Source organism: Artemia franciscana, chromosome 21 (assembly GCF_032884065.1).
Source record: "Artemia franciscana chromosome 21, ASM3288406v1, whole genome shotgun sequence".
Classification (NCBI taxonomy): Eukaryota; Metazoa; Arthropoda; class Branchiopoda; order Anostraca; family Artemiidae; genus Artemia; species Artemia franciscana.
Window position 1 is genome coordinate 15,086,117 of NC_088883.1, and position 26,296 is coordinate 15,112,412.

Genomic DNA, 26,296 nt, shown 5'->3' on the forward strand with positions numbered 1-26,296 from the left:
TCTATAGTGAAACTGATACAGTTAATTGTTATAGGAAACTCGTGATTCTTAATGTTAGCCAACTTCATGATTATCAACTTGCTATTTTGCATTTCAGAGTATTTATAGTTTGTCCCCTGAAATTTTTCGTCAAATGTTTACAAGGAATTCTTCATACCACAGTTATGAGACTAGAGATATGAATGATTTGGTATATGAGTATCGCAGCTCTCAGAGGGCAAGTTTTAGTCCCAGGTTTGCTGGACCAGTAGTATTGAATTGTTTACCAACGGGAATAAGGTTATCAGAAAATGTTAGCCACCTTATGAGTAGATTAAAGAACCATGTTCTGGGAAGAGATTAAGTAAATAACGTGTTACGGTTTAGTTCAACACGCCTCTCAACGTTCTCTTAAAGGCTCACCTGAATGCCCTTCGCGTTCTTGGAAAGTAATGTACAAACATGCCTACAAATCTTTTGAATTGCTGTGGAAAAACCAATAGATCCGCGAGACTTTTTTTAAGTTCCTGATATTCAGTAATTTGACGTTACTGAGCTCGATAAACTACGTTCGCTCTGGCCTGAATTTGAACCTTAGCTAAAGTTTGAATCTTGGATGGTACTTACGTTAAAGGGAGGATTACTGGAAAAATAGGAAAAATTACTGGAAATTACTCGAAAAATGTATTCGAGGTTAGAAAAAAAAACCTAAAAAAGCAAAATTTTAAGCAGACGAAAAATTTTAGAACTGCCGTCAAAACTGTTAAAAGGAAGGTAAAAATACAAAAAAAAATACAGAATATTAACCAGCATCCTCAATAAAGAGGCGGGTCACAAAGAAAAAAACTGCATAGAGGTGTGCACATGGATTGAAGCTGAGCTGATAGGAACTGGGCTTACTTCTCAAACATTTCTACCACAGCTGTCGCTATGTTTAAACGCTCTAACTCGTTTGTTTGTGTAACATCTGCCATAACATATACGTCAACATCTTGAATTGGCTCTTCTTCTGTCCCCAATTCAGCTCCAATAAGTGCAACAAGTCCTATTAAAATATATCATTAAAATGTAGAAAATTAATAGTTCAGGCACAAATTAACTTTGAAAAAACTTACAATGAGTAAACTAAAGTAGTAAATGGAAATTAGTTATCAATTTTAGAACGCAAAACAAGGTATATAGTTACGAAGTATCCCATTTATTTTGTGAAAATGGGACCAAATATTTGGGAGAACTTGAGACTGTGGTAAATGAAAAGAGCTTGCGATGATTCTGCTCCTGTTTGTGCTTGTATAGCGGATTATACTAACCCCATCCCTACAAAATTCTGGATACTCCCTTGTTTTGATGTATCTATTATATTTTCAATTATTCTTTGGGAGAGTCGTTCTTTTAGCCCGAGTCACTATTTACTTACTTATGACCAAAGCCATAAATCAAAACCTGGTATTTCTAAGAGATGTATGCTACAAAATAAAATGAACGATAGTTGTATATACAGAAGATACGTTATTTGTTATCATAATTTCTAGCACGAGAGTAATGAAAGTATAAATTCTAGCACGACTAATGAAAGTACGTAAAAATACCTGAAACATTACGAGGGGGGATTGAAGAAGGACAAAGAAAATCCGCAAAACAACCAGAAATATAATTAAATTACAGCAAAGATGAAACACAATTTATCATTTCAGAAGAGACGATTAAAGCACGAACATGAGGTTTTTGCTAGTTACAGTTTTATTCCTGGTTTAGTAGTTGGTTCTATTCAGAGCTTACCGGTTTATTCTTTTTGCAAATCACTTTCGTGGACAACTTTCCTTATAAAAGGTACTTATTCAAAACCGAAGGAAACAGTGGAACGTTCATCCCTGGCTCAGTTTACATATATGGCTGGCTTACCAGGGGCAAGCAGAACAAAAACTGAAGACGCATTTAGAGATAATAGACCCTCCAAAGACACAATCAGAAGTGGAGACCTAGGGGCTCTGACCCCAAAATCTTAAAATTTTTCAATAGGTAATCAATAGGTATAATATAGTATGTATTCCTATAAGCCACTAGTCTCTCTACCATTTCGTACACAGGGCAGGACTTAACAGTACTATCAAGATATGATACCAAACTGGTAGAAATAACTTATTTAAAACAACCACCCTCTCATTTTTGGAGGTTTATCTCCCCATTGAATAAATTCTAGAGCTACCCAAGTCCACTTAGACATAGATAGCGACAAAAACTACACTGCTTTTCCATCATAAACAACAACAAGAAAAAAAATAGAACAATAGGGAATTTTTTGCGTAAGACAGTGGAATTCCAAACTTAAATGAATATTTCAACACTATGTCTGGTCCATCTTCAGTATAACACAAATGAAAATATATGGAAATATAAATGAAAATACAAAAGAAAATATAAACCGAAAACATAATTTTACACTTTCAGTTGTGTTATGCTGAGGACAGGCCTAGGACATACAATCGAAATATTCACTTAAAGTTTGGAATTCCACTGTCCTACGGGAAAAAAAATCCGATTGTTCTACTTGTTTATTTGTTGTTTTTTTACCATATAGACATGGACCTAATGTTACAGAATAAAGTGGAAATCATTCAAAACATAAGGAAAAATTATAAATTTTTCGATTTTGAGGAAATAACGAGTGAACTCTCAGCCACGCTGGCGCTCCTTCTTTGGAGTAGAATTACAGTCGAACTTCAAACATGGTAGGCAATGTCATTCGGACACAATTTTGAATAGAGCTAAAATTGTGAAGTTTGATATTGGTTGATGTAGCTTCAAAGAACAGCTTGTTCTTGGCATCAATTTCTATGATGATCATCAAACAGTTCGTGGTAACGAACTGTAGTAAGGAGCGATCCGGCTCAATAGTAACCAAAACTCTAAAAAATTGAATTTTGATATCAATAGCTACATCAAAAGAATCGCAATTTAATGCTGATTTTAAATATATAAGTTTCATCAAGTTTAGTCTTAGCCATCAAAAGTTACGAGCCTGAGAAAATTTGCTTTATTTAGGAAAATAGGGGGAAACACCCCCTAAAAGTCGTAGGATCTTGACGAAAATGAAACCATCAGATTCAGCGTATCAGAGAACCCTACTGTAGAAGTTTCAAGCTCCTATCTACAAAAATGTGGAATTTTGCATTTTTTGCCCGAAGACAAATCACGGGTGCGTGTTTATTTGTTTGTTTTTTTTTTTGTTTTTTTTTTTTTCCCCAGGGGTCATCGTATCGACCAAGTGGTCCTAGAATGTCGCAAGAGGGCTCATTCTAACGGAAATGAAAAGTTCTAGTGCCCTTTTTAAGTGACCAAAAAAATTGGAGGGCATCTAGGCCCCCTCCCACGCTCATTTTTTTCCCAAAGTCAACGGATCAAAATTTTGAGATAGCCATTTTGTTTAGCATAGTCGAAAATCATAATAACTATGTTTTTGGGGATGACTTACTCCCCCACAGTCCCTGGGGGAGGGGTTGCAAGTTACAAACTTCAACCAGTCTTTACATATAATAATGGTTATTGGAAAGTGTACAGACGTTTTCAGGGGGATTTTTTTGGTTTTGGGGGTAGGGTTGAGGAAGGGGGCTATGTGGGAGGATCTTTCCTTGGAGAAATATGCCATAGGGGAAAAAAATTCAATGAAAAGGGCGCGGGACGAATCTGGTCACGTTAGAAAAAAACGTCAAATTAAGAGCTTAATATACAATGCTGGGTGTTCGGAGCCTCTCTATTATGGAGTATAATTTGAAAATAACACAACTATACGAGCGATAAAACATATATACCACAACCATAACTACTGCTAAGAGATAACACAACTATAAAGCGAAAACAGGTGAAAACTAACGGGAAAATAAACGAACTAAGAGGTGGAAGGGGCCCAGAGAAAAACTATAATCCTTTTTCAATTTTGAGCCTAACTTCCGCAAAGGAGTAATAATGTCAGAAGCCCCGAAATACCGAATTATTTTCTTTTCAAACAGTTCGTGGTAAGGAACTGTAGTAAGGGGCGACCCGGCTCAATAGTAAACGAAACTCTAAAAAACGGAATTTTGATACTAAAAGATACATCAAAAGATTCGAATTTTTACGCTGATTCTAAATATTAAGTTTCAATTAATTTAGTCTTTGTCATCAAAAGTTACGAGCCTGAGAAAATTTGCCCTATTTTGGAAAAAAGGGGGAAACATCCATTAAAAGTCATAGAATCTTAACGAAAATCACACTATCGCATTCGGTATATCAGAGAACTCTATAGCAAAAATTTCAAGCTCCTATCTAAAAAATGTGGAATTTTGTATTTTTTGCCAGAAGACAAATCACGGGTGCGTGTTTATTTATTTGTTTGTTTTTTTTTTTGTTTTTTCCCAGGGGTCATCTTATCGACCAAGTAGTCCTAGGATGTCGCGAGAGGGCTCATTCTAACGGAAAGGAAAAGTTCTAGTGCCCTTTTTAAGTGACCGAAAAATTGGAGGGCAAATAGGCCCCCTCCCATGCTCATTTTTTTCCAAAAGTCAACAGATTAAAATTTTAAGATAGCCATTTTGTTCAGCATAGTCGAAAACCATAATAATTTTTTATTTGGGATTTTTTGGTTTGGGGGGTGGGGTTGATGGGAGAGGGCTTTGTGGGAGGATCTTTCCTTTGAGGAATATGTCACGGGGGAAGAAAAATTCAATGAAAAGGGCGCAGTATTTTCTAGCATTACTATAAAAAAAACAGTGAAAAAATAAACATGAAAACGTTTTTTCAAATGAAAGTAAGGAATAGCATTGAAATTTAAAACGAACAGAGATTATTACGCATATGAGGGGTTCTAAAAATACTTTAGAATAAAGAGCGAGGTATTTAGGAGGAGATAGATACCTCGCTCTTGATGCTAAAATATTTTTAGTGATTTCAACTATTTATTCTACGGCCTTTTTGATTCAGGGGTCATTCTTAAAGAATTGGGACAAAACTTACGATTTAGTGTAAAGAGCGAGGTATTAACGAGGGTACAAACCCCCTCGTACACATAATAAAAATATAAGAATATAAAAGTTTGTTACGTAAGTTAATTCTTAAGTTACGTATATTTTTTACTAATAAAAACGTTCGTTGAATATTAAAAGTTCTAGTAGCCTTTTTAAGTAACCGAAAAATTGGAGGGCAGCAAGGCCTCCTTCCCCACCCCTTATTTCTCAAAATCGTCTGATCAAAACTAAGAGAAAGCCATTTAGCCAAAAAAAATTAATATACTAATTTCATTTCAATAATTTATGTGCGGAGAGCCAAAATCAAACATGCATTAATTCAAAAACGTTCAGAAATTAAATAAAAAAAACTAGTTTTTTTAACTGAAAGTAAGGAGCGACATTAAAACTTAAAACGAACAGAAATTACTCCGTATATGAAATGGGTTGTCCCCTCCGCAGTCCCACGCTCTTTACGCTAAAGTTTTTCATTGTTTTAAAAAGTAGAATTGTGGCAAAGAGTCAAACTTTAGCGTAAAGAGCGTGGGACTGCGGAGGGGACAACCCATTTCATATACGGAGTAATTTCTGTTCGTTTTAAGTTTTATGTCGCTCCTTACTTTCAGTTAAAAAAACTAGTTTTTTTTATTTAATAAAACAAAGAAAGGTTTTGTGTTTCGACACTGCAAATGACTTGGCTTACGCAGGCCTTAAAAGTAGGTCATTAAACCTCTGCTTAGAGGTTGGATTAGACATGAACAAGATTGAACAAGATTTAGACCTGCTTGTCTGCCCTAAACAAGCTAATCAATGGAAATCTGCATTAAAAGAGCTATCGGGGTAGTTTTTCATTGAATTTACGAAAAAGCAGTCTGGAGAGCTGAAAGTGTTAGGAAACTCACCTCAAACACAAGACACCATCGTCGGTCATTCCCCCCTTCAAACACTTCTCTTTTTAGAATGACTTTGTATTTTACCCATACCTCTAGCCAGTGGGTTATTTAGAATTTCTGATCGAAGAGGGGGGGGGGGCACAAGTTAACTCTAGCTTGTATTTATTATTATACTACTAAAAACGTAAAATAATGAGTTCAATTAACCAAATTGAAGAGCTCCAAACTCGCTAATCCATTGAATCAGATACGAACCAACAGAAGTTCTGTAAATAATTCTTATATTTAAATCCATCTTTATTTCCTCCAGAAGTCGCTTCAAACATCGTCAATAGGCTATCTACCTTGACATTGCAATTGATAAACATGTGTGCTTTCAATCTGCCTTCTCCTCTGATCTCGGAGGCATATTACAAGCTGTATTAGCGTACCAGATGAACGTCCTGAAAATGTAGTGGTAACAGAGAAAATAAAATTAAGAGTGAATGAACAGCTGGGAAAAATGGTTGTCACAAGAATCAAGTTTCAGAAACTTTTTGGGATAATGAAATTCACCAATAGATCTCTATTTCGCTTGCCAAACAGTTAACTCAGCAAGGAGGCTAGTCTCAGAGGAAAAGAACTGCTTATATTTTGAAGCTTTATCACAACCTCAGTTGGATTTGAAATGCTGTAGCTTGGTGGCTAAGAAATCTTACATCGAATTTTCACATAGCTCCTCGAGATATGGGAAAAAGACAGTCTTTGTAGAAAAGAGAAGTGTCTGAAGGGGAGATTCACCGACTTTGGTGTCCTAGTATTGATACAGGCTTCCCAACGCTTTCAGCTGCCTGGATTGCTAGTTTAAAAACTGAACATGCTACTACCTCCATCAAAACCAATTCCAACAATCTTGTTCATGTCTAATCCAAACTTTTAGCAGAGTTTAATAACCTACTTTCCAAGGCCTACGCAAGTCAAGTCATTTGCAGTGTCGAAACACAAAACAAATTTCTTTATTTGATGATTGTCATAGAAACAGACGTCAAGAACAAGCTGTTCTATTGAAGTTACATCACTAATCTAATCAGCCAATATCAAACTTCTCAATTTTAGCTCTATTCAAAATTGTGTTCGAATGACATTGCCTACACTACCGATGATATTATTCTGCACATTAGGAGATGCATATTTCGCGCTTTTAGTTGATGATTCGAAATGCTCTCACAATTCTCACAAAACAAAGAAAACAACGTTTTGTCGGCATTCTGGCCAACTATTACAGGAAGTTGAAAGTGCTTTCCTGGTTTCCAGTGCCAAAAAATTATGTCCAACTTTCAAGCATTTATCAAAAGACTCCAGACTAGTGTCCAGCAAGGTGATTATTTATTTGCAAAGTGAGTCCGGTTCCTTTTGAATGTTGCAACAGTATTTACATTTTTTATTCAGAACGGCTACCCACCCTTCTCCCAGGTCTTCTTCTCTTTCTGCTAATTTGACTGTTTTTGGTTATTTTTTTTTTTTAACACAAAAGTCCTGGTGCCTTTTTCCTGAGACCATGACCAAAAAACAACCTAATTCATATTCTTATGTTTTATTGAAATTTAACTGTATCATAACCGTAATCTTCAAAATGGGTTTTCAATCCTTTTGACTTTCACGGCTGCACAATTCTCAGCCATATTTCATATTTTATTTGATTATTACGATAAATCCATAATAAGACTTGAAACCTGACCTCAAAGTCAACGTTCTCCTCACTTTGCAGACCTTAGGAGAAAGGCCTTGCTTCAAAAAATGGAAAAATGAACCAAGGCCTCGGAATATAGGGGACAAAAACGCAACTATTGCTGTCCAACAATCCGTTCTTGCATACCTTAGCTCAACAACAAACCTCTTCTCTTATTCAGCAAGAATTTTATGGCACATATTGTTGGTTAAAATGACCAATAACTGGACACCATAAGGAGTCCAGTTATTGCTCATTTTAACCAAGTCTCCGTAAGGAGACCTGAAATCTGACCTCAAAGTCACCGTTCTCCTCACTTTGCTGACCTTAGGAGAAAGGCCTTGCTTCAAAAATGGAAAAATGAACCAAGGCCTCGGAATATAGGGGACAAAAATGCGACTATGGTTGTCCAACAATCCGTTCTTGCATACCTTAGCTCAACAACAAACCTCTTCTCTTATTCAGCAAGAATTTTATGGCACATTAGCTGGTTAAAATGAGCAATAACTGGACAAGAGTTATGAGATTAGGAAGTTGGTAATTATACAGCAGCCTCTGTAACTTTAGTTCTGGTGTCCATTTTCGTTTCACCCCGTTTTTCCAAGAATTTAAGAAACCTCCCTTTGTTTGTATTCTTAATACTAGGAAAAAAAGACCCTGACATTAAAACTACAAAATATTTTAAGAATTTATAGCTCTTCTGAAGTAACAAAAAAAGTTTACAGTAAGGATTTACAAGTAAACTATTCTATCAAACAGTTCATGGTAATGAACTTTAAGTAAGGAGCGACCCGGCTCAATAGTAAACGAAACTCTAAAGAACGGAATTTTGATACCAATAGATACTCATCAAAAGGTTCGGATGCTTATGCTGATTTTAAATATATAAGTTTCATCAAGTTTAGTCCTACTCATCAAAAGTTACGAGCCTGACAAAAAGTGCCTTATTTTTGAAAAAAAGGGGAAACACCCCCCTGTGAGTCATCAAATCTTAATGCAAATCACACCATCAAATTCAGCATATCTGAGAACCCCACTGTAGAAGGTTCAAGCTCCTATCTGCACAAATGTGGAAATTTATATTTTTTGCAAGAAGTAAAATCACGTATGCGTGTTTTTTTTTTGTGTGTGTTTTTTTCCCTAGGGGTGATCGTATCGACCCAGGGGTCCTAAAATTTTGCAAGAAGGCTCATTTGAGCGGAAATTAAAAGTTCTAGTGTCCTTTTCAGTGACCAAAAAAATTGGAGGGCCAATAGGCCCCCTCCCACGCTCATTTTTCTCAAAGTCACTGGACCAAAATTTTAAGATAGCCACTTTTTTCAGCATAGTCGAATATCTAATAAATATTTCTTTGAGAACGACTTAATCCCCAAAAGGCCCCAGGGGAAGGGCTGCAAGTTATGAGCTTTGCCCCTTGTTTACATAGTATTTGTTATTGGTAAGTATACATACGTTTTCAGGGGGATTTTTTCTAGTGGGAGGACGGGGTTTGAGTTGAAGGGGAGGACCTTTCCATGGAAGAATTTTTCATGGGGAAAGATAATTTTCATGATGGGGGTGCTAGGTATCCCAGCACTATTTAAACAACAGCTAAGAGCTCATATGGCGCTTGTGACAAGGCAAGAAGAGCTAAGAGCCAAGAGCTCATATGGTATGAGCTCTAACAAAATTATAAGAACCAATAGATTGATTTAAAAGGAAAATCAGAGGCTTAATGGCGATCGAGATTTAAAATAAGAGCTCTGAGTCACGATGACCTTCTAAATATCAAAATTCATTAAGATCCGATCACCCACTCGTAAGTTATAAATACTTCATTTTTTTTTAATTTTCCTCTCCCTTTAGCCCCCCAGATGGTCAAATCTGGGAAAACGACTTTATCAAGTCAATTTGTGCAGCTCCCTGACACGCCTACCAATTTTCATTGTCTTAGCACGTCCAGAAGCACCAAACTCCCCAAAGCACTGAACCCCTCCCCCGACTCCCCCAAAGAGAGCGAATCCAGTATGGTTACAGCAATCACGTATCTACAACATTTGCTTTTCTGTCGACAGGTGTAAGCAGGATCTACTAGCATTATTTAAAAAAAAATATAAAAAAAAAATATAAAAAAGTTTTTTTCAGCTGGAAGTACGGAGCAGCATTGAAACTTATAACGAACAGAAATTATTACCCATATAAGGGGCTCACCTCCTCCTAATATCTCGCTCTTTACGCTAAAGTATTTTTAGTAATTTCAACTATTTATTCTGCGGCTTTTGTGATTCAGGGGTCATTCTTAATGAATTGGGACAAAATTTAAGCTTTAGTGTAAAGAGCGAGGTACTGACAAGGGGGCGAACCCCCTCATATATGTAATAAAAACATGAGAATACAAAAGTTCTTTACGTAAGCTAATTTATAAGTTACGTGTATCTTTTAATAATAAAAAGATTCGTAAAAAATTAAGAGTTCTAGTTGCCTTTTTAATTAAACAAAAAATCGGAGGGCAACTAGGCTTCGTCCCCCGCTCTTTTTTTCTCAAAATCATTCGATCAAAATTATGAGAAAGCCATTTAGCCAAAAAAAAAAAAAATAAATATGAAAATTTCGTTTTAATTATTCCTCTGAGGAGAGCCAAAATCAAAATATGCATTGATTCAAAAACGTTCAGAAATTAAATAAGAAAAACAAGTTTTTTTGACTGAAAGTAAGGAGCGACATTAAAACTTAAAACGAACAGAAATTACTTCGTATATGAAAGGGGCTACTTCCTCATCAACGCCCCGCTCTTTACGCTAAAGTTTGAAAACTTTAGCGTAAAGAGCGTTTTAAGTTTTAATGTCACTCCTAACTTTCAGTTAAAAAAAAACTTGTTTTTTTATTTAATTACTATATACGACGGAACCAAAAAAAATCACAGATTCGCCAAAGGCTCATGGTTCTTTACTTAAGCATTATGCACCTGATGCACAAAACATCGGATGAGGTCAAACCCCGTCCCTTACAAAGAGTTACGTTTGGGACCTCATAGCTCACTTGAGCAGTAGAAACAAATATTCTATTCGTAAAAAAAAGACTAACCGGGGGAAACTCGTATATCAACATTATGTACTCCTTGTTGGGTAATGTCAGCTACAAGACTCTCTAACTTTCTATCATCTTCCTCAAATCCAAGAGCCCCCAAGATGAAGAAACACAAATAAAACAACATGCTCATCTTTTCACATCTGTGAGAAAACTAAATTCTTATCTTGTCTATGGCAAACAGATGTAAAACAACGGAAGGGGTGTTTTCTAGAGATTCAGTGATTTAATAGTTTGGGCTTTCCAGGCAGGAATAAAATTTGCAAAATCGCCTTATCCTTACTTGGCAGTTTATTTGAACAACCAAGTATTTTGTCGTTAATTTTTTTTTCTTGGCGAGAGAAGGGGATAAGAGAGGGTCAGAGTCTCATCATTAAGGCTTCAAACTCAATAAAATATGTACCACAAAGGACAGTTTTTCTTGAAACGAGTTTACCCCATGTGCCAATTATCAATTAACACTTTTAAGTGTTATATATTTGTAAGATTTCTATACTTTTAAATGAAATGAAATTCAAATAGTAGGGATTCGCTTAATCAAATTACTGACAGGTTTATTGATTCAATTAATGTGTGTTTTAAGGATAGTTAAATTGGCCTATGGCCTAAGGAATGCTAAAATTATATTAGCCTACTAAATACTATTTTCAATAGAAGACGAGATTTTCCTATATTTAAAGCCATACCACACAAGTATTTGCCCAATAAGAGAGTCATACTTACTCCCTCCGTTTACCCTTGCCATTTAACCAAACACTTGGAAAACTACAGTTTTCACAGTTTACCTGCGAGTCCAGGGGACTAGTTGGGTCATGCGTCAATCCTATGATACGATAAATATCACCTTTAGACTACAAGCAGAACTCTTCAAAGGAAGTATAGCAACCGCTAAAAGGTGGAAAACTATCGGTTTCACCGTTCGCCTGCGAGTCCACGGGACTAGTTGGATCATTTGTCAATCCTATAGCACGGTATTCCGCCTTTAGACTATAGCCTTAGGCTTATGTTTGCTTGTTCACCTGCTAGTACAAGCAAATTCAGTCCCGAATTATATACAGGCCCAGTGGACATTGTCCGTCATGTGTCAACCCAAAATCAATTCAATCTTTCACCCCTTAGTTCTATAACTACCTACCTTATTTCTGCCCTAGGAATGATCTATGTACGGATGGATGATAGACTTATCTATCAACAAGGGAAATGACATCATTTTTATACAATCCTGAAAAGGGCTTATGCCATATTTGCCTCTCGCTCCCTTGGACTACCTGTCTTAGCTTTTTCAACAATTAGCCATGGTTTGATGCCCGCAAATGCTTACTTTTGAATCAATGCTTTTCGCTACTCTTCAAAACAGTTGCTCTACAGACAAAACTGGCGCCGGCAGCTAACAGCTCTGCTGACACTGACACACGACCAGTTAAAGGTATCACAGTGGCGGTTCTGACCTCTCTTGGGCCTTAGGCAAAATTTTTATTAGCCTTCCCGCACCCTTGTTTCCCACATAATCTTCAGGTCAAATTTTAACAAATTTTTTACTTATCGACAAATTTGTTTTCACTTTATTAATTATTTAATTACTATTAATTATTTTAATTTGATTATTAATATATCTAACTATTTGATTATTGTTATTCAAACAAGTTTTGATTTTGAATCTTTTTTATTTTAATTAATTAATAATTCATTAATTATTTTCATTCATTAACTGCACCCTCTACTTTGTCTTAACAAAAATAAAATCTATTTGAAAAAAGGTACCCTTAAATACCAATGTCGGGGGAAACCTCCCCTCAGCCATCAAGTTGAAAGTCTTAGAAACCATTATGGGGATGTTGAACTAAATCAAAAGATACAACGTACATTCAGGTATGCAATTGGCCAGTAGCCATATTATGGTTTGTAGTAATTTCTACCATTTCCAAGAAACGCCACTAACCTGTGCAAATGACTAATTTAGAGACGAAGTATTGATTAAGGAATTACTTTAGAAAGGTGAAAATGAAAGAACATTTCTAGCGCTTCTCCCCCTGGGTGCATTTCTGAACGGGAGTGGACTTTCCCCTTTAGGAAGGGGGTGGTGGTGGTCCATCCCCCCCCCCTGGAAGGGGCGTTAACTTCTTATGCTCAATATTCTTTCCAATGAAGGAGGTTGGGTATACACCAGTGTTTCAATGTATATATGGTATTGCTATGTTCTGTCGGTTGCTATCATTCTCAAACACTCTTTAGCGTGTTATCTTTGGTAGTTGTGACTTTTTTTCCTTCTGTTAATTGAAATTTTAAGTTTATTGAACAAAGTGGGACTTTTGTTATGTTTAAATGCTTTCTAATCTCAAGGAATAATTTCGATACAATGTTGTTATATTCATCTATTTAGTTTCCTAGACAATTATACAATTGCTGATTGAAAAATTTAAGAAAAAGGTGTGGATATTGTGAGATTTTTGGATTTAGCATTAGGAATAATGTTTATGAAGCCAACCCCATTAAAAAAAAAAAGAAGATGGACAAAAAAAGAAAAGCGACCAGAAATTAAATTAAAAACAAACAAGTCTTATCGAATTAACTAATGATAATAGTTTGTTTTTAACCCACTAAATTTCAAGACAAGTGGAGTAAATAAAAGATGATGAAAGAAAAATACCACAACTATGCGAGGGATAAAACATATACTGAATAAGCATAACTCAAATAACGAAAGAACCTTTAAAAGATAACACAACTATACAAAGAAAACAAGTGAAAACTAATGGATAAATAAATGAACTAAGGGGTGGAAGAGGTTCAGAAAAAAAAACATATTCCATTTCCAATATTGAGCATAACTTCCGTAAAGTAGTAATAATGTCAGAAACCCAGAAATACCGAATTATTTTCTTGGTCCTATAAGATCGGGATAAATAAAGCAGAAACTTACAATAGCGGAAAATTACGCAGTTCAGCCAGATCTTTTTTTCAGGATAGGTGAAATATCGGACAGGAAAAGTATTGAATGGTCACAAAGGCTACTATATGGGAATGCAAGCGCTTTTCGAGATAATGACCCGATTAGCCACTATTTTACCATAACTCACTAAGTTTTTCTTTAACATCCCATACAATATTGTTCTTAAAACTTCACTGATTTGAACAAATATGAATGCCTAACTACCGCAAATTAGAGACACAGCGGACGGAAAAGTTAGAAACGGAGGCAAATGGGCATAGACTTTGCATTAAAGACCGGTTACTCACACTTATCAATATTCAATGACAGGCCAACACTTTGGAAATGTTTTGAAATAGATGATACAGAATTCGAGAGGCTAGATCTAGAAAGGCTTAACAGAAGTATATCATCGGCATATGCAATATAAGATACATTTACCAAATCACAAAAAAGAGAGGGCATAATTTTGGAAAACTATGAGAAAGCCAATTAGCCAAAAAAATACAATGCAAATTTCGTTTTAATTATTCATCTGCGGAGAGCCAAAATCAAAACATGCATTGATTCAAAAACGTTCAGAAATTAAATAAAAAAACAAGTTTTTTTTTAAAAGGAAAGTAAGGAGCGACATTAAAACTTAAAACGAACAAAAATTACTTCGTATGTGAAAAGCACTGCTTCTTCATCAACGCCCCGATCTTTACGCTAAATTTTTTTACTCTTTTAAAAAGTAGAGTAAAGAGAAAAAGTCAAACCTTACTCGCTCCTTACTTGTCGCTCCTTACATTCCATTAAAAAAAACTTCTTTTTTTTTATTTAATCACAAAAAAGAGAGGGCATAATTTTGGATAGCACACTATGTATACAAATACTGAAAAGATACGGTGAAAGAAAACCGCCCTGACGCACTCCTGAACAGATTAGAATATTCTCATACAAATTCGAATGCAACTCTAACCCAACATGGGATTCACTATACCAAAACTGAAGAACCCGAATGACAGAAACGTTGACTCCAGAACTGACAAGGGAAAACATTCTTGTGTTGTGAGAGCAACACTTTGGTTTTATCCCGTTTTTTTTCCTATGCCACCGATCTCAGCTTATTCCTGGAAACTGGTAAGGGTTTAACCTGTGCGGTTTTTACGGAAAGTGTGGACCTCAGGATGGATTGATGAATATGACATTACATTTTGGAAAGCTCCGCAGAACTCTTGTCTGGGGCCAAAACGGATGGTTTTTGTTTGTCCTCGAGCCAGAGCCTATGGTGCGCGAAGTGAAGTGGAGTTATATAGCCTATATCAGAGAGGAGCATCTGAAGTTGTTCAAACAAGCCTTCGTTTCATCAAACCATGTTTCTACTTTCAAGTGGAAAGCTTCGTTCTAGCAGGCAAGCAGGCAGGCACCACTTTCAAATTGAAGATGGACTAATATCTACAAGTGTTAAATGTATGCAGCAGTTATCCGGCCCCACAGCCAATATATCTTCTTTGAGTGATAAATAGAAAAATTTACAGAAGCAAAAATGTGGCATTTTCCCACGGGTCCGAAAGTGCTGCCATCTATTATTCTGCCAATTCTGTTTGTGATTTCAGCTGAGTTTATCATTCGGTTGTTCGGACTTGGGATTGCGGTAGAGAAATGGTACCAGATGTGCCAAATAAACTTTAAAAGTTATCTCATTGCTAAAGAAATTGGAGCTTTTCCTTTGCTGCTTTCTAAGTGGTGACGTTAGAAAGTTGGCCTACGGCAAAAAATCAGCTTTTGAACTAAGACGGATAGAATTTTTTTTCGACGGCAATTGATAGCTCCTGATGAGATGATCAAACTATGTAACATCCATTTTTTGGTGCAAAAATTCCTTCATGAGGTATACCAGTTTGAAAGTTTCAAGGGGTTGATAACTTCAGTAGTAAGGTAAACACTGAAACAAAATCCAGGCCGATACAAATTGTGAGACATATAGAGGATTTGTAAGCAACAGTCAGCTGTTAGGTAATAATCACCTTCGGCAATGAGGAGTTAGCAACTTTAGCTAGTTGGTGTATCTATTATTTGTTTCCAAAGTATTTGATGGTAAATACTAGATTATATAAGATATTATTTCGAGTTTTCATCCGTCACGATATCTATGATTGAAAAGGATAAAGTTCAACTGGCTGCAAAGTCAATTTAGTCCCTTCTTTCGATTTTATTTTGTTGTTGTTTTTTTAACGCTGAGGAACAGCCTTTGATCATGTGATTACTGATAGATAGCGAAGAAATAAAACCAAACTGTTGCTCTCGCAACACTTTAGTCGGCGAAGCCGGACAAAGGTTGCCGCAACACTTCACGTTGCGCGCGGAACGTAGGTCTAGTTTGAGCATGAGAAACACTATCAAAAGCTTTAGACAGGTCCAGGGTATAAAAATGGACATCAGGGCCACTGCCTTGAGCCTTTAAAAGGACAGAAGTTGAAACACGGTGGGCATTCTGGCAACCAATACGCCACCTGAATCCAAATTGATTTTAACTGTTATTCATAATTCCTGTTACAAAAGTAACAAAACATACTCAAAAACTTTGCTAAAATTTCAGGCCACAGGTATGGATCTATAGGAATCACAACTTAAAGGATCCTTTCCACGCTGTAGAACCGAGGTTACCTCGCCACTTAGAGAGGAGTCAGGCACCAGATAGGATGCTAAGCACACTTGGAAAAGCAGTTGCAGGCGAAACACTAAATTTCACGACTCCGTTCGAAGGTGGAAGACTGCAATACCATCATGATCAACAGACTTCGATTTAAGTTGTTTAACACTTTTAAGCACTTGTTCATAGAAGATTGGGAGCATAAGCTTCCGGTTCAGCTTCAAGGGAACTAAATCACTAAGGAGATACGAGAAACGAGAATGCACAGCATAGTTAATGACAGTGAAAATACTGGAATAGTGCTTAATCCAAGAAACCAGAGGAATAATATCACTAGAAGCAGATGGTTCCAGCTTAGAGGAATTGATCACTTGTCCCCATTGAGAAGTAACTTTGGGAAATACGCTGATACCGCTTGAATTCTTCTTTGATCTTCTTTCTAATATCAAAAACATGGCCCACATTTGGGCAACCCCTGGCGATCCAGATATGAAGCCAGAACTTCGCTTTATTTTTAATACTTTTTAATCCGGGGACTCCATCCCCTCTCCAGGACTTATACGATCACCCTATCCACGAAACCCCAAAAACGTAACCAGACAAACAGAAAGGCTTCAATGTTTGATTATTTATTATACTTTTTTTTCAGAGGCACTTCATATGAAAAGGGTGTAAAAACTTCGAGAGAGATTCATTCGATTTGAACAGTTCCAGTTCCCTTTTTGAAATTCAAAAGTGATCAAAAGGCAAACAGCACTCTCTTCCAAGGCCCTTTCTCTGATTGCTTCAGATCCAAATTTTTAGATAGCCCTTTTTTTCAAAATAGATCCAATGATAAATAGCGTAGGTTTCATGTTTTATAAGACTCGTGTCCTCGTGCAATAAGTTATGGAAGTTTCCCATTGTTAACATATAAGGTCTTATGGAAGGGGTCCATCGCATAAGCTTGGGAGGGGTCTCATTCGATGAGAAATCTAAATTTCTAGTGCCCTTTTTAAGAGACAAATGGGACCGGAGGGTAGCCAGCCTCTCTCCTCGTGTCCTTTTTCCGACATACATCATATCAAAATTTTGAGATAAAATTTGCCCAACATAGTCCAAAAACCAAATGACTATAACTCCGGGATTTACAAATCCCCCAGAGCCCCCAGGACAAGGGTCGTAACTTTTGCAAGTTGCCCATTGTGACCATGTAAGGTTTTTGTGGAAAGGGTGGTCCTATAAATTTTGGAGTGGGCTCATTCAATTGGAAATCGAAAATTCTAGTTCCAAAATTCCATCATTATTATCCAACCTCCTTCCCATACCCTTTATCCCCAAATACATATGATCAAAATTGTTAGATTACTGTTTTCTTCTATATATTCCAAAAGGAAAATAACTATGCTTCTGGGGCTGAAAACCAACCCCCAGGGCAAGGGCTGTAATATAATCAAGTTGCTTATTTTTACCATATCATGTTTTTATGATCTTAAGCAATTATAAATGACTTAAACATGTTTATAAGTAAACTAGCGCGTATATAACTGATCTAAGTCGTTTATAAATGATCCAGCGTGCTTATCAAACAGTTCGCGGTAACGAACTGTAGTAAGGAGCGACCCGGCTCAATAGTAAACGCAACTCTAAAAAACGGAATTTCGATGCTAAAAGATATATCAAAATAATCGGATTTTTATGCTGATTTTAAACATATAAGTTTCATCAAATTTAGTCTTTGTCATCAAAAGTTACGAGCCTGAGAAAATTTGCCTTATTTTGGAAAATAGGGGTAAACACCCCCTAAAAGTCATAGGATCTTAACGAAAATGACACCGTCGCATTCAGCGTATCAGAGAACTCTATAGAAAAAATTTCAAGGTCCAATCTACAAAATGTGGAATTTTGTATTTTTTGCCAGAAGACAAATCACGGGTGCGTGTTTATTTGTTTGTTTGTTTGTTTTTTCCCCAGGGGTCATCGTATCGACCAAGTGGTCTTAGAGTGTTGCCAGAGGGCTCATTTTAACGGAAATGAAAAGTTCTAGTGCCCTTTTTAAGTGACCAAAAAAATTGGAGGGCACCTAGGCCCCCTCCCACGCCCATTTTTTTCCCAAAGTCAACGGATCAAAATTTTGAGATGGCCATTTTGTTCCGCATAGTCGAAAACCATAATAAATATGTCTTTGGGGATGACTTACCCCCCCCCCCCACAGTCCCTGGGGGAGGGGCTGCAAGTTACAAACTTTGACCAATGTTTACATACAGTAATGGTTACCGGGAAGAGTACCGACGTTTTCAGGGGGATTTTTTTGGTTTGGGTGTGGGGTTCAGGGGAGGGGGCTATACGGGAGGATCTTTCCTTGGAGGAATATTTCATGGGGGAAGCGAAATTCAATGAAAAGGGCGCAGGATTTTCTAGCATTACTATTAAAAAAAATGAAAATATAAACATGAAAAAGTTTTTTCAATTGAAAGTAAGGAGAAGCATTAAAATTTAAAACGAAAAGAGATTATTACGCATATGAGGGATTCTAAAAATACTTTAGCATAAAGAGCGAGGTATTTAGGAGGAGATAAATACTTTATTCTTTATGCTAAATTATTTTTTGTAATTTCAACTATTTATTCTACGGCCTTTCTGATTCAGGGGTCATTCTTAAAGAATTGGGACAAAACAAGATTTAGTGTGAATAGCAAGGTATTAACGAGGGGACCAACCCCCTCATATATATAATCAAAAATATAAGAATATAAAAGTTTGTTACGTAAGTTAATTCTTAAGTTACGTATATTTTTTACTAATAAAAACGTTCGTTAAAAATTAGAAGTTCTAGTTGCCTTTTTAAGTAACCGAAAAATTGGAGGGCAACTAGGCCTCCTTCCCCACCCCTTATTTCTCAAAATCGTCTGATCAAAACTAAGAGAAAGCCATTTAGCCAAAAAAAGAACTAATATGCAAATTTCATTTTAATAATTTATGTACGGAGAGCCAAAATCAGACATGCATTAATTGAAAAACTTTCAGAAATTAAATAAGAAAAAAAAGTTTTTTGAAATGAAAGTAAGGAGCGACATTAAAACTTAAAACGAACAGAAATTACTCTGTATATGAAAGGGGCTATTCCTCCTTGACACCCCGCTCCTTGCGCTAAAGTTTGATTCTTTCTCGCAACTCTACTTTTTAAAAGAATAAAAAACTTCAGCATAAAGAGCGGGGCGTCGAGGAGGAAAAGCACCTTTCATATACGGAGTAATTTCTGTTCGTTTTAAGTTTTAATATCGCTCCTTACTTTCTTTTCAAAAAACTTGTTTTTTTATTTAATAAGTGATCTAAAGCATTTATGAATGATCTAAATCGTTCATAAGTGATCCAGGCCGTTTAAAGGTGATGTGAGTGATTGTAAAAGATCTGAAGCGCTTATGAGTAATCTAAAGCGTCTATAAGTGGTTGATTTTAAATAAGGTTTTCAATCAAACAAGTTTTTCAAAGAAAAGTAAAAAGCTTTACTAAGCCAAAAATGAGCAGAAATAAAGTCGAACAATCTTCCAAGCGTAAAAATACCACAAATCACCATCAATAAATTATGGAAACTCAAAACGAACAGAAATTACAATAAATAGCCGACTCAAACTCAGAACGAGCAGAGATTACCTTAGCAGGGCTGATAACCCCCATGCCTTCTCAAGATCAGACCAAAATTGGTGCTTTACTGAATAGTTAACAAACAAATGATCGTAAATTGTCAGTTTAATTGACATATACTGATTATTTATTCCTTAAAATTTCTAAAATTTTTAATTTACGTAATTAAAAATTACAACATTTGAAAAGTGTTTGTTTTCAGTAAAGCACAAATCGCCCTCCAGTCACTTTCGATTATTACAACTTCTTCGATACGAAGTGCCCTGGTCAATATATATATATATATATATATATATATATATATATATATATATATATATATATATATATATATATATATATATATATATATATATATATATATATAAAAATATTTTTGATATATAAATTTATAATATATAAAATTTTAAAATTTTCGCATTTTATGGTCTGGAAAAAGAGATTTTGTTCATGGCACTAGTGTCACTAATGTCTTTTTTACTTGGCTTTAAGGGGAGTTACATAGCATTTCAGGGCTAATGTACTGATAATCAACGCTTCTTCGTGATATTTTCTTCGAGTGACGTTTAAAAGGAAAATCCTTAGCCTTGTCTTCTCTTTGAGCTTTCCACCCATACGGGGCTCCTCCTCCCCCGCTCTATTTCAGGTTGTTTAGGGGGGGGGGCTGAAAGTTCTGGACTTTTTAAGGTGGACACTTATGGTGTTTTAAGGTGGAAACTATGGCTTCGTTATAGAGGTCTTGACCCTGCTAGGGCTTGAAAGCGAAAATGCTGTAAGACTTTCTTTAATATGTGCTTATTTGCATATTTTATCATATATCAAATTTTCAGTGTTTTTTTGTCCATTTATTAAGTTCTAACAATTAATATTCTGTAATTTCATGATTTGACATTCATTCTTTTTAAGGGGAAGCCTCTATGTCCTTAACTCGGGGCCTTGACCCGTCTGGAGCTAAGAACCGACTTTCTGTTCGACATTTGCTTATTCACGCTTATTTACTTATATTTCAACATTTATCAACCTTTTAACGTTTGTTTTTCCATTCATTAAATTTTAACTGATTATTTTCAGGAATTTCGGGATTTAAAAATTTGGTCTGTCTAATGTTAACTTTCCGCATAAAGTCTGCATATCCTGGGATATGTAGTCCCACAAAGTCCTGGGGCTTAGGGCCGACCATATTGTTCAATTTCATTAATTCGTACTTTTTTGCTTCTATTTTGTCATTTATAAACTTTTTAAAGTTTTATTATAAATTTCAAAGTTTGTCGCTGCATAAGAATATCGTCAGTCGATGAATGATTGGTGATATCATAAAACTAGACCCTCAAGCCTTGGATTATTGCTCGAGACTTTTGCGTTGTGCTTCCAAAGCATTTAGTCAATTTGCTGATGCGCTAATAGAGCTAATAAATAATCTAAGGCATGATTAAGTTACCTAAATCGTTTACAAGTGACTTAAAGTGCTTGTATTTGATGCAACACCCTTATGTTTAATTCGAGTTTGACTCAGTTATTTATTAAACCCTGCTCTGTCTAATTTAATTTATTTATTGATGTTGATTTTTAAAATTGTTACTTTTGGAAGATTATTTGACTTTATTTCTGCTCATCTTTGGTTTAATGGAGCTCCTTACTTTTCTATGAAAACTCATGTTGTGGAATTTTCCTTTAGTCAATCCCTTAAAAAAGTGTTAGGTCAGTTATACATGCTTTCAGATCACTTATAATTGTATCTGATCACTTATACACACTTTAAATCACTTATAAAAACGGTAGATTACTCATAAAAGCACTAGAACAGTTATATACAATTTAGACCACATTTAAACGCTTTAAATCACATATAAACGCTTTAGATCACTTATAAGCGATTTAAATCACCAAGAGATACTTTAAATCACTTATGAAAATGTATGATATCTATAAACACTTTAGATAACAGGCAGCACAATAGCACTGCGTAAGTGAAGAAGGATGTTGGCACAATGTGATTATTTTTTCTATTTTTTTCTTAGATCAGGGCACTCCTTATAGAAGAAGTTGTTGTAAAAATGACAAATAAGGCTCTTTCGATCGAAAATTGCAAGCTTTAGTGCCCCTTTCAATGCTTGAAAGTGATTGAAGGGCAGCCAGGCCACTGCCCACTTCTATCATTCCCCCAAACACACAGAGGCAAAATTTTGAGATTGTAATTTCGTTCAGCGTAGTTGGAAGGTCCATTAAATATGTCTTTGATGATGTCAACCCCTCCTAAACCCAAAGGGCAGGGGTTGTAAGCTATGTCCAGGGGTATATAAGGTTTTTGTTTAAAGAACAGTACTATAAATTTCGGAGGGGGCTTATTGGAATGGAAATAAGAAGTTCTAGTGCACTTTTTAAGAGTCAAAGAAATAGGTCATCCTTTTTATGCCATTTCATAAAAATATGAGATGAGTCACTTGTTCAAAAAATAGTAAAAAAATCACATAAATTCAGAGGAGATGGAAGACTGCAACCCCACACCTCCCCCTTCAAGACACCTTTTTTCCCCCAACGACATCCCACCAAAATTGTGAGATAGTCAACCTGTTCAGAATAGTCCGAAAAGCATACATTAATACCTTCAGGGTGGTCACAGCCCCCATAGCCTAGGAAAAAGACTTATATTTTAACCCGGGGCATATGTGGTTCTTAAGAAGCGGGTGGTCGTATGAACTTCGGATCAAACGGGACTAAATTGATTGGAAGTTAGGAGCTCTAAGATCCTTTAAAATTATAAGAGAGCTTTTTTGTTCAGCATTGTCGAAAGGTCTAATAATTATGCCTTTTGGGATGTCAACCTCACCACAGTTTTTAAGGGCAAGAACTGTAAGTTAAGCAATTCGTTCATTGTTAATACATGCTACAGGTTATTGAGAAAGGTATTCATGTTGAACTTTACTTTCCAAAAAGACAAAGGGTATTCATTTGAGCATTTCAAAGAATGTTAAGGGGAGTGTTGAACTAAATCGAAACATATTATGTGCATTCGGATTGTCAAAAGGTCGTAATTCAGGAATGACTGAGAATATTAATTTGGAACTTCCAAGAAATGATAAGGAAGATGATCAAAAAGGAAATGTTAGCATTCTACCACTGCTTTTACTGCTGCCCCCCACTATTACTACTGCTACCAGATAGCTCTATTTACAATATTAAAGGAAAAACCTGAACTAAATTAAAAGCCGCTGTTTCCATGTACAATATCAAAGGAGCATATCTCACGGATTGATTTATGAATTAAGTTGGAATTTTCAGAAAATACTCAAAGGGAAAAATCACCAGGCCAAAAGGTAATATTTCACGCTACTAGTAATATGACTATCACTGCTTTATATATTGGTAGTACTACTACTTCAGCTACTACTTTTTTTCGACTACTTGTAAGGCTAAGAGCATTGAGAGGAGAATTTCAAGAAGTGCACGAACATACAGGTTATCAAAAGAAGAAATCAGCAGTACCGTAGCAACGAATTATTGTAGTAAGTTGAAACTTCCGGGACTGGAAAAGAGGGATATTCAATGCTGCTATTAGTACTAACAGCAATTAATACAACTACTAATAATGCCAATACTGCTACTGTAACAACTATCACAACTATGCTGAAAGATGTGACTTACTTTGAATTATGTCTCCTGCCAGGCTTGGCTCAGCGTAGAGAGTTATGCCAGCCTCCTCCAACTGGTGCGATTAGCACATAACGCTGGTGCACGATGGACATCGATGTTTGCCAAATTCAAGAATTTTGAAAGACTACCGGACCATCGATATTTGGTCTGCTGTGGGGTTGTTTCCAGCCAGTTTTTGCGGGGTTAAAGTCCAGCACGATTTTTTGGCGGTAGGTGTGATGGCATTCTATGGAGCTGACTGTACCATCATAGAGTGCGCTCTGCAACTTGGATGGAAAACAGTGTCTGCTGCGTTGTCTGTAGTAATTTCTCGTTGTTGACTAAGTCAACCATCTCAAGCCGTCCATCCTCCTATGGATTTTCGTCTGGAACACGTCTACGGTATTGAGAGCTGCGACTGTGGCCGGTCAGGTTTCTGTTCTATGATGAATTACCAACCCGACCAGAGCGTTGAAAATTCGCAACTTCGTGTTTCGACTAATACTTTTTTTCGCCATAGGTGACGATTTAACCTCCCCATGGCAGCAGACACATTGACTATTCTTAGTTGTAGATTAGGGAAAAGCGAGTCGTCAGCAGCAATGACAGATCCCGAGTACGTAAACTGCTGAACCACGTTGACAGTAGTTGTTTGGTCCAGGGCCACTGAGGGTTGGTGATGCTAGAGGATGGGTCAACGACCACATTCTTGGTTTTGTCCCAGTTGACCTGTAGTCCTACTTTTGCAGCTACTTCTTGTAGGATGTGCAGAGCTTCCCCCAGTCGGTCCATAGATTCCGTCATGAGCATCAGGCCATTGGCAAAGTCAGTGTCTGAGAGGATGTGATCGCCAAATTTAAGTCAAAGTCTAAGCATTAGGTTGTCTTTGCCATGAAGTAATCTATGATGAGGTTGAACAGTTTGGGCACAATAGCACAACCATGCCGAACCCCTCTACAGCTTTGGAAGAACGGGCAACGTCACCTGTTGACTCGGACACAGCTCTCTGTTTCGTGATGGAGTGATTCGAAGAGTCTGCATTACTTATCTGGCGGCCGAATGGACTTTCAGATGCTCCACGGGGCGTCCAGGTCGACTGAATCGAAAGCAGCTAGGAAGTCGACAAAGGCGATGATTGCTTTCTATCAAAACTCTCTGGCTTTCTCGACTACATGACGGACTGTAAATATCTGTTCTGTGGTCGGTCAATCTGACATAAAACCGGCTTGTTCTAGTCGTCGGCTTTGGCGGATAAGCCCGATGAAGGTATGACGGTAATATTTTCATGAAATTTAGAGAGAGGAAGGTGAACTGAATCTCAATGCACTACTTGTTTGCTCTTTGTCAACAGGGCCTAACAGCAATAACTTTAGAACAGTTTGTGTGTGAAGTTGAAACTTACTAGGGTTGTTGGGGAAGATATTCAGCTAACCAAAAGAAAATGTTTGTATCTTAATGTTACCGCTTCTGCTACTATTGTCAATACTTCTGCTATTACTACTGCTACTAAAGCAAGGGGTACTACTATCAATTCCACAGCTACTACTGTTATTGCTACTATTAAAACTAAGGACATTAAGGGGAAAATTTGGGAAATATTGAAACTGTACTGAACAAATTGGAACATACGTTGCCCCTACTGGTGGTCATGAAAACATATCATCAATGCTTCAGGAATGGTCTATGGTATTGAGTTTAGACTTTCAGTGTGTGTTGGAGGGAATTTTGAAGAAACCAAATGTGCTATGCACATACTGCCATTTACTTCTACTACAACTATAGCTACTAGGCAGGGTAAGAGTATTAAGGTGAAGCTTTCAAAGAGTATTTAGGCAAGGACTGAACTAAATCAAAACGAGCTATAATCATGAGGATTTTCAAAAAGATGACAAAGAAACATCCCAAGAATGGCTTATTTATTAAGTTAGATCTTCAAGGGTAAGTCGTGGATTTTTTTTCCTGTGAAAATTACTGTTTCAATAAACAACAATTAGAAATTGATTTTAAATCTTTTCCACAAAACAAGTTTTTCAAAGAAAACTTAAGAGCTCTAGTAAACCGAAAATGAGCAGAAATAAAGTCAAATAATCTTCCAAGAGTAAAACTATGACAAATCGCCAACAATAAATAAATTAAACCCGAAACAAACCAAAATTGCATATAAAAAATAAGTCAGAGCAAAAATTAGCATGATAGGGCTGACAATTCCCATACGTTCTCAAGACCAGAACACAATTTGTATTTTACTGAAAACAGTATACATTTCAATTCTTTCACTTTTTGATTTTTATAAAAAAAAAAATTATTCAGACCTTAAGGAATAAATATCAGTATATGCAAATTAAATTGGAAATCCATGGGCATTTGTTATTTTTGTTTTGTTTTGCTTCTTCTTTGCTCAATTTCATGATTTATAATTGTTCTTGAGAAACGTTCTAATCGAGAATCTGTTTGTAAAATCGCTTTGCCCAAACCTTCGGCTACCGATATGACTGCACCTTCTGTTTCAAGTCAATGTTGTAGTGTTTGTTTTTCTCACCCCATGTTCTTTTACTTGTCCAATGGGATTTCCACTTATGGGGGTTTAACCCCTAAAAGATAACAGCAAATATATATCCAGCCACGTGTCACTTGAAACGGCACGAATAACTACGAGAATAACAACATTTTTCACATGTAAAATAGCCTATATTATTGCTTTAAGTTCTGACAAGGAAGAGGCTGGGGCTTCGGGCCTGTTTCTAATTTTACAGGCATATACACCTTCAGCAATTATTTCAGAGCTGGGTAGCCTAATACAATTTGTGTGGCAAGAAGTTTAATTGTAAGATTGCAAATTGTGGTTGTTATTTG

At 36.3% G+C, this 26,296-nt stretch overlaps 1 protein-coding gene across 2 annotated transcripts in view; it reads right to left on the reverse strand.

Moving 5' to 3' along the window:
• Positions 1-26,296, reverse strand: part of LOC136040896 (uncharacterized) — a 75,648-nt gene that overhangs the window by 45,126 nt on the left and 4,226 nt on the right. Inside the window, exons 1-2 of one of the 2 annotated variants that reach the window (XM_065725310.1) lie at positions 10,623-10,783; positions 880-1,024 (exon numbers count right to left, since the gene is read on the reverse strand). In XM_065725310.1, coding sequence (XP_065581382.1) covers positions 880-1,024; positions 10,623-10,758 — 281 coding nt within the window. In that variant the 5' untranslated portion in view covers positions 10,759-10,783. Of the gene's footprint in view, positions 1-879; positions 1,025-10,622; positions 10,784-26,296 lie in introns of those variants that run through there. The other variant, XM_065725311.1, reaches the window with a different exon arrangement.